The sequence below is a fragment of the Corapipo altera genome, unplaced genomic scaffold (assembly GCF_003945725.1).
Source record: "Corapipo altera isolate COAL_440 unplaced genomic scaffold, ASM394572v1 44, whole genome shotgun sequence".
Classification (NCBI taxonomy): domain Eukaryota; kingdom Metazoa; phylum Chordata; class Aves; order Passeriformes; family Pipridae; genus Corapipo; species Corapipo altera.
This window is the reverse complement of record NW_020884880.1, coordinates 9,690,586-9,704,521: the sequence shown is the minus strand read 5'-3', so window position 1 is coordinate 9,704,521 and position 13,936 is coordinate 9,690,586. Positions and strand designations below refer to the sequence as shown.

Sequence of the window (13,936 nt, the reverse complement as noted above, 5' to 3'; positions counted from 1 at the left end):
TCCAAAAGGTTTTTGTTTGGTTTTTTGGTTATAAAAACAAACACAGTAAGTTTTACTTGGCTGTGAAATGAGAGCAACCTCATTTGCCACTGACACAATAAAACTTCTTTGCATTTATAAGAAGATTGCACTGCACTTTGTGTTCTGCAGTCTGAAAGAGCAGACCTGGAGGCCATAGAAAATGTTACCACATACTGCATGAGAGAAAAAGGATGAAGATTCCAGGTAGGAACTGACATGCACAGGGTTGCAGAGCTTGCCACAGATCCCTTTCTAGACAGTATTAGCAAAATGCAAAGACACAGAACGAAAAGTTGTTGAAGGAATAAAAATAAAAGGATTGTAATTGTTCTCGGCACACAAACATCCCTCCCATCTTCAACTGAATATCAAACTCAGCAGAGATGAAGAACATTACAAGAAAAAGCGAGCAAAGTGACAGATTCAGTAAAAGTGTCAAAGGACAAGATAAAACATAAGTTGTTGACTGGCAGCATAATAGTGGCTAAAGATGATCGCAGGGCAAAACAGGGAGAATATGACATGAATGTTGAAGTTACCCAGTCAACATTCACTGCAATAGACAGAGCTGTTCTGATAAGAATAAATAGTTGGCAGGAAAAAATGAGAGACCTGTGTTTCTTGCTATACAGATAAGAAGTAAGTAAAATTAATTTGTCATCTTTGTAATCAGTAAATCAAAGCCAAAATAATAAGTATGGCCTAATTAACTTCCTGCAAAAATATCTGAGACTCCTTTCTTAAAACATATAATCCTATCTGCAAAACGCACACTTTAAATGCCATTGACCATGTAATAAAACATTACCACGTAACATGCACTTGCTAAAAAAACCACAGCAGTATATATCTATGTGCCATTTTACAAATGCGTTGGAAAACAGACTGAAAAATAACAGTCCTATTTTTTTTCTGTATGGTTAGTTTATTGAATCTATTGAAACTTGATTTAGTTTACTAATACAGCCTGTCTGGTAAAATATAGGGGTGTCTGTGTGCCTTTGTAAACTGCTAAGTGGAAGAAAAGATCTTAAAATCCAGTTTGGGTTTTCAGTGTGATCATGGCAGATGAAATGCTTTAACAAATGAGATATACAGTACTGCTGGATGCAAATCTCTTTGCTGATAACTATCCAGTCTCAAGAGCTCCATTTTCACACCATGAAGTCATGGATTGGCAATTGACAAGCTTGGTACCATTGGCTCAAAAAGTTGGATTTTTTTTAGTAAAGAGAAACTTGAAAAAGTTTTATTAATTTCTTTTTTATTATTCTGGTTACATCACTACTGTGGTTCCCAAGTACGTAGACCCTTATATCAGTAACATTTATGGACATGCTTTCATTCACCAAATATTTATTATTTACTTGTAAGCTTACTCTAAAACCATAACTGATTTAGTATAAACTTCTCAGCTTCCTTTAAAAAACCATGCTAAAGCAAGAAACATTTTTTTATGAGTTGGCTCAAAAAGGAACTGAGATTTTTCCTGCCACTTCACCAAAAACAGAGTCCAGACAGGACTGAGTTACTGCTCAGCCAAAGCTAAGGGCAAGTTTCTACTGGCTTAGTTATAACTGATGTATGCCAAAAGGTATTTTCGACAAGGGCCAAATTCTGTGCTGGGAATTGCACAGGCATATGCATATAAAAAGAAGTGAGTACCTCAGGTTATAATACACTTTTCCAGCCTCCTCCAGAAAAATACAACCGTGCTCCAACGACTGCAACTATTTACAGTGATTACAGGTGTGGCAAGTCTAAACTATCTGGAACAAGAGGGATCAAGGCAAGACAAACATCATTTATGTTATAATCATATCCTGACTCCTTATTATGAAAGTAACTTCATCACAATCAGGGTATTTATCTCAGAGATGGAATAACAATAACGCACACTGCCATTTGAGAGGGGATGTTAAACAGGTTTTCAAACAGTCAGTACTTCGTTCAAGTACAGCCAAGAATTTGGATTTATATCAACTGCACTGTTGGTACACGTTTGTGCTGGTTTTGGAGGGTGTACCATTTGCTTTCTTAAAAAAGAGCCAAAATATAACTAGCAGCTTATACTCCTTGATCATGGTCCTCAGACTGCTGAACGCTTGTTAAAGCAAGAAAACATGAAATTATCTAGCCTCTACAGAGTTGTTTCTCCTTAAATTCTGCATCCAATCTTGTTCTAGGGCAGCAAGAAGCCAGGCTGTCCTTCTCCACAGATAATGAGGCCTTCAGTAGCTCATGTGTAGCATCATCCATGAGGAAAGCTGCAGCTTTTATGCAGTATACTGCAGTTACCTTTCTGTCTTCAAGGAGCAAAGCAACATGACTCCTGCAGAGGGAACAGACAGTGACTGTCCCAGCCTACACACGGCTTCCCAATTCACTTTGGCTGAATGTGCAGGTACAACGAAAAGCATTATAAAAATGCTACAGAAGAGGGATTATTTTTCCATGATTATTGTGTCTGACAGTTACTTGCTCAGATTACAAGGAAAAAATGAGTGCCTGTGCTTAGCTGCCAATCCTAAAGCCTAATCCTGAAATTAGGGATTTTTCTCCCTTTTTTTTTTTTTCCAAACAAGCAATAATTCTCTCTAACCCTTTGCGCCATCCTTTAAAAGCACACTATGTCACCACCAGATTTGCCAAGAAGATTACAAGGTACGTCTAAAAATCAGCTTTAAGGGGTACTCAGCCTTGCCCAGAAAAGGAGATTTCAGCTTGAATACTGTACAGTTATTATGCTTTATAATAAAATCCTAAGATTACTTGAGTAAAAATACCAAACAACTTTTCTTCCCTTTCTTTTTTTTTTTGTTTTATTACATATGGGCTTTGTTAATTAGTTTCACTTCTCTATTAATGGTTGTGCACTTAAGTTTCACTATTCAGATAGAACCTAAGCTGAACACTGATTTGAAAATGTTTTTTTACCAGCAAGAGAAGCAGCAGTAACTAAAACTCTGCATGGAAGAGACACACTTTTGCTAAGCAAATGAAGATACCTAAAAAAGAGGTGTAAAACATGATTGGCACTGTCAAATTCTGAGTACTGAGAAAATACTTCTCTAAACCTGGCAAGTGAGTAAAAGTACCTTTCCATTAAAACAAACAAGTAAAAAAAAAAACTCACAAAAAAAACCCAATTAAGCCAAACAAAAAAATAAACAACAGTTACAGTGTTCCTAAAAAGAAAAATGGAGTATACTGGAAGATATAAACCATAATGTGGTTACAGAGAAGGCAAGAGATAGAAGTGAGATATAAATAAGAAGTATATGCGCACATCTAGATAAATGCAGAGAAAAGAATCACTAGTGAACAAGTCCTGATGACTGAAGAGGCTTCTCATTCCTAACTCTGCCAATACCCGCCCCAATAGTTTTGGGGTTCCCCAATTAACCTGCATTACTTTATGAACACAGTGCCTTGTGAAAATGAGGGTCATTAATGAGAGCTACAAAAATGATTTAGAAAGCCATCAAAATGAAAAATAATGCAAGAATCTGCACCGCATGACAGTTTACATCTTTGCAAAATATGCAGCAAAAAACCCCGAGATCTCTCTTTTCTGCACATTGTGCAAGCTCTGAGTGACACTGGATTTCAGCTGAATAACACAAAGACAAATGGGGAGAAGGAAAAGTGGGAGACCTCTGTCAATACAGCATTAGGACAGCCCTGGCAGAAAATTACAGTTGTAGCTGATGCTGGAGAAAAAAATGTATCATAATTCTGCTCTGTAATGGCACGTCGAGATGGAGGTCCCAAGAAGTATATGGACACTTCTGTAACTAGAGAATGATTACAGACACTAGGCTTTGAGGCCAATTACATGAGGTTCAACAAGCTGAAGTGCTGGGTCCAGCACTTCTGTCACAGCAACCCCACGCAGCACTACAGGCTTGGGGCAGAGTGTCTGGAAAGCTGCTTGGTGGAAGATAACCAAGGGGTGCTGGGCGACAGTCGACTGAACACGATCCAGCAGTGTGTCCAGGTGGCCAAGAAGGCCAATGGCATCTTGTCTTGTATCAGAAATAGTGTGGCCAGCAGGATGAGGGCAGTGACCACCCCCTTGTACTCTGCACTGCTGAGGCCACGCCCTGAATCCTGTGTTCAGTTTTGGGCCCCTCACTACAAGAAAAAAAAAAAATCAGTGCTGGAGCATGTCCAGAGAAGTACAACAAAGCTGGGGAAGGCTTTGGAACACAAGACTTATGAGGAGCGGATGAGGGAGCTGGGGTTGCTTAGCCCGGAGAAAAGGAGGCGGAGGGGGAAACTCACTGCTCTCTACAACCTAATAGAAGGCTGCAGCCAGGTGGAGGTTGGCCTCTTCTCCCAGGTAACAAGCAATAGGATGAGAGGAAATAGCCTCAAGTTGTGCCAGGGGCAGTTTAGATTGGATATCAGGAAAAATTTCTTCACTGAAAGGGTTGTCAAGCCTTGGAACAGGCTTCCCACAGAAGTGGTGGAATCACCATCCCTGGAGGGATTTAAAAGACATGTGCTGCTTAGGGACACGGTTTCATAGTGGACTTGTGCTGTGTTAACAGTTGGACTCAAGGATCTTGAGGGTCTTTTCCAACCTAAATGATTCTATGATTCAAGGAAGTACTCCTGACACACTCTGAGCCTCCACATGTCTTTTTTAGCCTCACCTCTCTGAAAAGTTCCATCACTTATATGAAGGTTGCACATCATTCAAGATGAAAACAGAACCATCCAAAAGGTGCATAGCAACTCAAGTTTTTCATATATATATCTATCAATACACAGAATTTTTTATTATTATTATTTTGTCAGAAAGATGTATATAACAGCATTTTGGAAAAGGTCCTACTACCCAAAGAAGCTACTGGTACAGCAGTTTGGACTCACTAACACAACTTTCAAACCACAGCCTCGAACATGGCCTTGACTGTGAGAGACAGAGCTATTGACTACTTCAGACTGACTTTGTTCCCAAGCCACAACACCGAATGAAAACAAGCAATGTAACCTTGAAATTTTTCACAATACAATTTTTGTTTCTTGGCCAACTTTTCTTGTAGCCTCTCCTTTCTATGAAACTTCCTGCTTTTCCGGGAGATGGTTAAATTTTGTTGATGCGATACATGCCCGCAAACAATGAGTCAAATACTACTTGACTTCTGAAACCAACCTATCCCGTCTCTTATAAACAAAAACATACAGGAAAATTTACTACGATTATACCATTAGAAGAGACTCATTTCCCACAGTCATTTGCTTTTATGGCACAGGTTTGATGGTCCCAATTGCACAGCTTTGCACCAATAAAAATGCAAAGCATATGGAACCAGAGACCCTAAACCTTTTTTTATTAAATCCCTTGATTCCAAGGAAACTTCAAGATAGGCGGTGCTGTGTTAATACTCCTGTTTTCTAGGATGGAACACGGGCATAGAAATCATTGTATTCCAGTCATTTCCAGCTGCTAGAACCTCCCATGGGGTTGGCCAGCTTGGATACAGTCATTCTGCTTGAACAAAGCCTGGAATGGCTACTGCCATGTAGCATTACTAATTTAATTTCTTGTATATTAGTAAGCACTGGTAGCAAGTTGCACATCAACAACCCTGAATGGTCAGTATGTTCCTCTGTATTCTATAAAGCCTTTACCTAATTAGGAGGTCATGATGGATAAAAAGCTAGACACAAATGACTATCTTTTGCCAGCTTAAGTAGTTCAACCTTGAATAAAAGACAAGCTCAAGGTGTTTCTCCCACCATCTTCTATAGCTCCATCTCCTCAAACCAGGCCCTCAACCCCCAATCGCCTCCCTAATCTATCTTTTTATTGTATATCTAATATCACCAAATTGTTGCTTTCTGCCCCACAAGAGCACTACTCACTCTGACACTGTGTCTTCATTCACAAAGCTAGAAGCAGTGCAGAGGATGGGCAACAGCTAAGAATAGTTTAGAGCTATTTCTTCCCATGCAGTATCACCATAGACCACTTGATCCACAGGTTCTTTTTCCATAGCAATGCAAACAGCTCACTTCACTCTCTTTTATCTGCATACACTGTGATTTGAAACAAACTTAACTCTGCATTTCAGACCCTAATTCTCAAAGCTGAAAACCTAATTGAACAAGTCCCTCAATTCTGTACATAAAATGATCAACTGAACTGGGCTTCTACAGAAGATTTTCCTGAAACAAACCAAAAGCCCCAAACCAAAAGTTGTGCACCTGTGTATATTAGGGAGGCATGTCAGGGTTTAAACAAAACACTAAATACATAAAGCACAGTTTATACTCACTATGAGAAAACATCGACAATATTAAATAAAAGTTAAGACTAGTACCAGAGAGGATAAACACCACTCCTTAAAGACTTGTATGTAGTGCACAAGTTTGGGAGGAGCATTTATTCAGGAGGGCCATCTAAAAAAATATTACTGACTTCTAGAATACCAAGTGTTTGGTATTTATTGTTTCAGTAATTTGCTTTTCAATAGGGTTTTCAATCTCCAAACATAGTTATTTGCCCTGAGAAAAATGGAATTTGGTAAAAACTTTCTGGGATTTTCTTCTAAATTAAAAGACTCAAAACCAACCATACCTGTCTAGGAAAAGACACTGGCCAATCTTCCTTTTAGGTTTAGCCTGTTAAATTTTTATAATTTGGGGGTGAAGATTACACAAAACATGACTGAGGCTATAAAATATGCAGACTCACATACTAACTATAACTACTGGTGCATACAGTCCATTTGAATGCAATATTCTGCTTGTGCTCCTTCAAGGAAATATTCACATATGTGTATGGCCTGCAGGTGTAGCTTAAATGCTCTCTAAGGGACAGACTTCAAACCCAGAAATTCAAGGTTTTAAACAGGTAGTGGTTTATTTAATGTTTTGAAGTAATATCAAAACATTTATTACAGCAAAATGCACTCCAACAGTTTTTGTTAGATTGGAAGAGCATGCTTGCTTATGTAATTAGTTTTATCTAGGTAATTTTGTGCCATTTGTACCAGAGGGTAAGTTGTCACAAGTTTTCTAATTTCCTGGTACTCTTGTTTCAGCAAAAAGATGGGAACTTGATTCAGTTTCCAGCAAGCAGCTCCCATCTGAGAGAAGCAAGTTGTCCTCAGCACAGTACTAACCCTTGTCACCCTGCAGAGATAACAGGGAAATAAATTGTACTCTCAAGTACAGTAGAACAAACAGAATTCACTTAGCCTAATTCCACTGAACACCGAGAAGGAACAGAATTTATTTTGGAAAGGGCAGTTAATGGTTTAATCAGACTTGGACTACTTTTGTGATGCCACCATACATCATGCAGCTGTATTCACAACACAGCTACAACAACAGCAAAATACCAAAAATACTTAAGTCTTCAAGATCTGAATCCAGTGAAATACTGCTGCTAACAACTTAACTCCCTAGTCATTAAGCAGAGAAGAAGGCTAAAGAAAAACAAAAATCGAGCATCCAGGAAGATCATTCCACCTGCCTGATGCTACAGAAGTTTCCTCCTCCAATAATCATAGTTAAAATCTTTGTCTCAGTATCTTTTGATGATCATAAATACTTCAGACTCATTATTGTCACCCTGGATAATAGCAGAAGAAGTCACCACAGGCATATGACAATGAAGTCATGGGAAGCAGAGAAACATATAAAGAAAAAAGTCAATTATGAGCTTTGTAAAGTTTTCAATTTAGGCCAATTTAGCCTCAGCTAGAAGTTGGTTTTTTGGCAGCTTTCTAATGCTGTAAATTCCAATAATCTTGAAACACTTACATTTTGCTCAGGGGGTTATTCTTGTTCTGCCACCAGAACAAGGGGGAATCCTGAATGGCTGGCAAGCAGCTTACTTTTCTTCTTGAAGAAAGGTTCCATTACAGTGGACAGTGAACTAATTCATTAGAGCCCCACTTCCTTCCCCAAAGTTAAACTAAATAGCTCAAGTCCATTTCTGTAAACTGCCAAAAGAAAAAAAAACATTTTGATAAAGTTCAAGTGCTTAGAAAGGAATAAGAGACCATATCCTACTTTGTCCATCATAAATCACGCCTATTTAAGCAGATGAGAAAGAATTATTACATCTTTCCACTGGTTAGACAGAAGTCAGCAACTAGTAGGACATACAGGAGCTTTGAAGACAAGATTTTGCTGGAAAGGAGGGTGCAAATAGAACAAGAAACTCTGAGGCCTTAAGAATTTGATATATAAAAAAACCCCTCAACAAACTACAAAAAGTTTATTAACACAAAGGAACTGATATTCCTCTCCAGTTTTTTGTTTTCAGTACCTTCATTATGAGAAGCCAAATTTCTACCAAGACATCTGGATTACAGTTACAGTAAAAGCACAGGATAGTTCACATACATAAGTCTTGAAAACACAATGTACTATTTTAGTGTCATTAATGTATTTTAAGAACACTGAGCAAACTTTAAAGCTCAGGACACCAAGCTATTCCACTTGTCCTTCTTACCCAGACAGAACTCATTAAATCCCAACCACTGCCTGAGATACACCTCTCCTGATCTAAAAAATTATTGTTTTCTATATGCAGTTTTTAAAAAGTACATTGGTGAAAAAAAATCATGTAAGTAACATAAATTTGATTTGTACAATAAAGCTAATGCTTCTTACCTCAGACCTGTTCATAAAATCATAGAACAGAATTATAATGTCATCTAGGTTGGAAAGGACCTCTAAGATCATGGAGTCCAGCCCTTAACCCAGTACTGCCAAGTCCACCACTAATCCTCTAAATTGATACACATACATGAAAAACTTGAGTTGCTATGCACCTTTTGGATGATTCTGTTCTCCAAGTTTTCATCTTGAATGATGTGCAACCTTCATGGAACTTTTCAGAGAGGTGAGGCTAAAAAAGACATGTGGAGGCTCAGAGTGTGTCAGGAGTACTTCCTTGAATCATAGAATCATTTAGGTTGGAAAAGACCCTCAAGATCCTTGAGTCCAACTGTTAACACAGCACAAGTCCACTATGAAACCGTGTCCCTAAGCAGCACATGTCTTTTAAATCCCTCCAGGGATGGTGATTCCACCACTTCTGTGGGAAGCCTGTTCCAAGGCTTGACAACCCTTTCAGTGAAGAAATTTTTCCTGATATCCAATCTAAATCTTCCCTGGCACAACTTGAGGCTATTTCTTCTCATGCTATTGCTTGTTACTTGGAAGAAGAGACCCAGAAAGAAGCGATATCCCTAGTTTCCAACCAAGAAATGATGATGATGACTTTCTGAAGAAGTCTTGATAAATATCGGCAGCCTATGTCAACTTACACAATTTGGAAATTAAATATCTTATGTATCTTTTCTCATACCTCCTACTGTAGATTAGTAACTAACACAAATTGTCCCAAATTCAAGACACAACATATACAAGTCATCACGAGTTCTTCATAGGCACCTGAAAAATTTATCAGCATTTATGCATGCTGTAAAGTATAAGGGAGAATATAATCTGATGTTGTAATGTCCTCTTGTTGAACATACAACCAGATGTGGGTCATGCGGTGAAGATTTTCTTGAGCTTCCAGAAAATCATATTTTGACATCTTTCTGATGCTCTGAGGAGGTAAATTAGATTGTACTTTAATGGAAAATCAAATTTGTTAATTCAGGCCTCTTGACTAATGGGGTGTAATTCTTTCTTTCTCAGTTGTTGCAGTTCCATTCCTTGAAAGCATAACAGCCAGAAAAAAAGCAACTGGCTCTTCCAACTACACAGAGTATTCCTTCTGCATGCAATCTTCAGGCTGCCTTGACAATTCCCCTTAGCAAAAGCACATCTGAAATGACATAAAGGCAACCCTCCCAGAACATCAAGAATATGGTTATCACTCTTCTAGTTGGTAAGCTGCCCATCTCCTCTTTTTTCCCAGTCTTATCCCATCTCAAACATCTGTGGCAGGAAAGCACTGTAAATACTACACAGGCAACCACACCAGTTGCATTCAACTTGTAAAAACCATAAAATAAAAAAAACCTTACCACATAAACCCCCTGAACAGACATGAAATTGCAACAGATTATGAGAAGTGTACAATTTGCAAAGCAAATTTATGCATACCACTGGCATAATACACTCCTTGGGCAATGTGCAGATAAACAAACCTCCCCCTCGCTATTCCTCAGAACTGCAACCTACAGCCTTCCCAAACACCCAGGTTGTTTTTCCCAAAGGCTGGTTCCCAAAGGTTGGCTTTCCCAAAGATGGTCCAGTGCCCCTAGGGAGCAGATCACCCACGCAGACTCAGGAAATTAAAAATGTTTTTTTTTTTTTTCCTTTTCTTCTTGGATTGTTTTAAGCCTTAAGAAAAGCAGAACTGTCTCAGCATTGAGTACCCCATACAACTCAGCTTCTTCCATTGAGCCTCAAAAGAAAATGGGCCAGCACAGAAAAGAAATTAACAGACAAACACCAGTTAAAGCTAACATGATGTATCATTTATTTTGGACTTTTTTTATGTGCATCTTTGTGTGTTCAGGGACATTTCCTGACCACCACTCTTCAAAAACTGTTCTTCCATGAGTGGTTTGAATAGCTTTTCTTGTTCCTTTGAGAAGTAACCCAGTTATGATTTATGAAACTTTCTAACTAGAGGGAACACACATGAGAATCTGATGTGACAAGACTGGAAAAGCACCAAAGACCTGATGAGAAAACATTAATTAATCAAAAGTCATGCTGTTGGCATATATCAATCAACAAGTGACCCTGCCATGATCACAGATCCTCCACTTTCCCCAAACCCCTAATTGGTCTTTCCAAATGACACTCTCAGGAAGACTGAAAATGCCAGCTTTTATGGTTGGTATTTAAATCAGAGACTTGTCAACCATGACTATGTAACAGAATTGTTGTGTGACTATTCTCCAACTCTAAAATCAGGGATAAAGATTTTCATGCTATCCAACCCCTGCTTGCACATCTCAAGTAAACTCTGTTTACTTGAGCTTCATACAGGAATGACTACCTAGATATTTCAGAAAGCATCCAATACCTTAGTTTTCAGATTTTAATATTAATTATAACTGGTTTGGAGACACTGTTGAGATTTGAACCAATGTTCTCTGTTAACCTTGACCAAGCAGTCATTCTTCAGTTTTTAAGCTCCACATATTCCATGTGCTTATACAACAGGTAAAAACTAAGAGTTTTCAACAGGTTAGTTTTTGAAGAAGGCAAGGGCATTGACTGCCTTCACTGAAGTGAGCAATTACTCAACTGGTTAGCACAATGCATACACATGCTCTCGCTGTGGAATCCAGCTTTTATTCAGTTCACTGGTTTACATCTTTAGGTTTTAATGTTCAAAGAGAAATGTGGGACCTGTAGAAACCCCTATGGAACTTGCTCCATTCTTATGTCAGGTATTTGTTATAGTTGGCTTACTGAACTGCAAATTTCCTTTTGGTGAGACTTACTGAACAAGGGACCCTTTGTAGAAGGCGGCAACACTACCCTTTTTATCTGAGCTTACAGAACCTTTAATTTGGGACTTGCAAATTTACAGCACTGTGAGATTTCCTTTTGCGCTCCTTGTAACCTTGGGCCAAATTCTACCTTTACTTATCCCCACGCAGTAACTCACATCTCAAACTGCAGTTTGTAGAACTAATACCTCAGGTAGCGTTAAACTCTCCATTTTTCAACTAGAAGAGCCACAAATGCTCCAACAAGAATGAACAGACTATGAGTTCCATGTACATTTCATATTAATTCCAGTCACTTTTAAAACTGGAGATTCAACACAGATACACAGGTTCTGCCAACTCTGCACATAAATAAACTGAACTTGCTGATGGCACGGGAACAGCTCAGTGCTGTTCTTCATGCCCAGCACTGTCAGTGCAGAAGCAAAGAGGAGTGGCTGCTTCAACAGAGCTGTGTTGCCAAATATCTGTACATGGACTTGCTGCCCAGACTCTCTCCTGGAGCAGCCTGCAGACGTTCAAAGAATCCAGGTGGTGCTGCACTGGCTATCACAACCAAATGTAAAAATCAAACAGCAACAATAACAAAAAATTTCACATGTTCATTCAGAGAAAAACAAAACAAAACACTCTTCTTACTTTAACTGTGGCTCTAGCCTGTAAAGTGATTATGTATGAAGGAAGGAATTCAGTATGACTTTCAGCTTTCATGAATTAGCAGAGGTTTCAAATGAAAAGGAAAAAACAAGGTCTATCTGAGTTACAGTCTGCCCAATCTGAGAGCTGTTGTCACAATAAACACATAACCCATGACGTGTCACCCATGTATATTTTCACTATCAAGCACAACAAAGGCAGCAAGTATCCTTTGGCACAAAAGCCCCATGCACAACCTCCCCCTGTGGCATTCTGTTCTGATGCATTACTTGCCCTAGTGGGTTCCTAGGAGCTACACTCATGAGCAAGCACAACACTGCATTCAGGCACAGAACCATCCTCTCCATAAAGTTTCAATTAGCCTTTCAACTCAATTGCACTGCATAAAAAAGAATCTGGGATACTACATACAAGATGTCATGTTTCATAAGAAATTTAATAATATATTTTATTTTTCCTATTGACATTTAGTTTGGTTTTGAATTCAAAATATGAAGCCAAAAAAGCAAAATAAATTATCCTATGAAAGTTAACAAATTATTCCATTGTTTTTAATAGCACTGGGCAAATCCTACTGAATTAGGCATGAATTTGTCACATATGCAATAAAGAACTTAAGGCTAATACATCGTTTCCATTGTAAATCTTAGTTTTAGAGGTTACATGTTAACATTTTAAATCAACTCCAGGCTTAGAGTTGGAAATGCAATTATTCCACAAGATCAAAAAAACACGGAAAGATGACTGACAACTTGATCTGCTTTTCTGACAACTGTTTGTTAAATAAGACTCTTTATGAAATACTTGACTAACCTGATTGCTCTGTCTGATCAGCTGTTGCTACCTAAGGTACATTTGCACAAACTGCTCTCAGCCTGCATGCATCAAAACTGATGCCCGGGGGTTTGGGAAGCAATTCCACAATGTGAGGGGTTACCCATATTTACCTTTTTCATCATCAGTACCCTGGCTCCCGGGGAACCGTCAGTATACACGTTACCCCAAGGTAAACAGAAGACAATCTTCCCATAGCTGTATCCCTATTTCACCCTGCCACTACATGCCATATAAACGACGTAAGACGGAGTGTTACCATCCCTAAGCATTGTCCATCCGTAGAATCCCCAGGCGGTTCTGTGTGCCACTTCACGGAGACTTGCGGAGGGTGCACTTTCAGGACCCGCAGCACCCCGGAGTGCGATATTCCCGCAGGCTCCCCGGGAGCTGCCACGGCTCCCTAAAGGGTGGACGCCCCAGGATGGACAGTTAAACTACGGGCCGGCGTGAAGTTTGTGCAGGGGCCGGCGGCTCCAGCCCGGCTCTCCCCGCAGGTACGCGCCGCCCGCCGGCCCGGCCCGGCCCAGCGTGTGCCCACGGCGGCGGGCGGCCCCGGCTGTCAGGGCTGTGCCCCCGGGGCAGCCGCCGAGACCGGCCGTGCCCCCCACCCACGCACGGCCCCCGCGCCCGAACCAAGCCCAGCGGCAACCCCAACCAGCCGGGGCACGGCGAGCAGCCCCAGGCGCTCGGACACTTACGGCGCTGGCAGAGTCCCGGCACGGCCGCCAGCAGCCGGGCCGCCCCCAGGAGGGCTCCAGGGCCGCGCTGGCACCTGGGCACGGAGACGATCCCCGCGGTGAGGCAAGCCAGCAGCGGCACCCACATCATGCGCCGCTGCCGGCACCGCTCCCGCTCCCTCTCCTCGGGGCCGTGTCTCGGCGCCGCGGCGCGCTCAGTCCCGGCCCCCGCGGGGGCGGCGGCGGCGGCGGGGCCAGGGGAGGGGCGGCGGCGGGCCCGGCACAGGT

At 40.6% G+C, this 13,936-nt stretch overlaps 1 protein-coding gene across 6 annotated transcripts in view; it reads right to left on the bottom strand.

The window, feature by feature from the left end:
* Positions 1-13,936, bottom strand: part of ITGB8 (integrin subunit beta 8) — a 49,237-nt gene that overhangs the window by 34,204 nt on the left and 1,097 nt on the right. The window contains exons 1-2 of one of the 6 annotated variants that reach the window (XM_027639024.1): positions 13,670-13,846; positions 13,228-13,371 (exon numbers count right to left, since the gene is read on the bottom strand). The exons of 2 other annotated variants lie outside the window; for them this stretch is intronic. In XM_027639024.1, the coding sequence (XP_027494825.1) occupies positions 13,228-13,371; positions 13,670-13,799 (274 nt within the window). In that variant the 5' untranslated portion in view covers positions 13,800-13,846. Of the gene's footprint in view, positions 1-7,803; positions 7,986-8,822; positions 10,667-13,227; positions 13,372-13,669; positions 13,847-13,936 lie in introns of those variants that run through there. 3 more of the 6 variants (XM_027639020.1, XM_027639018.1, XM_027639019.1) reach the window with 3 other exon arrangements.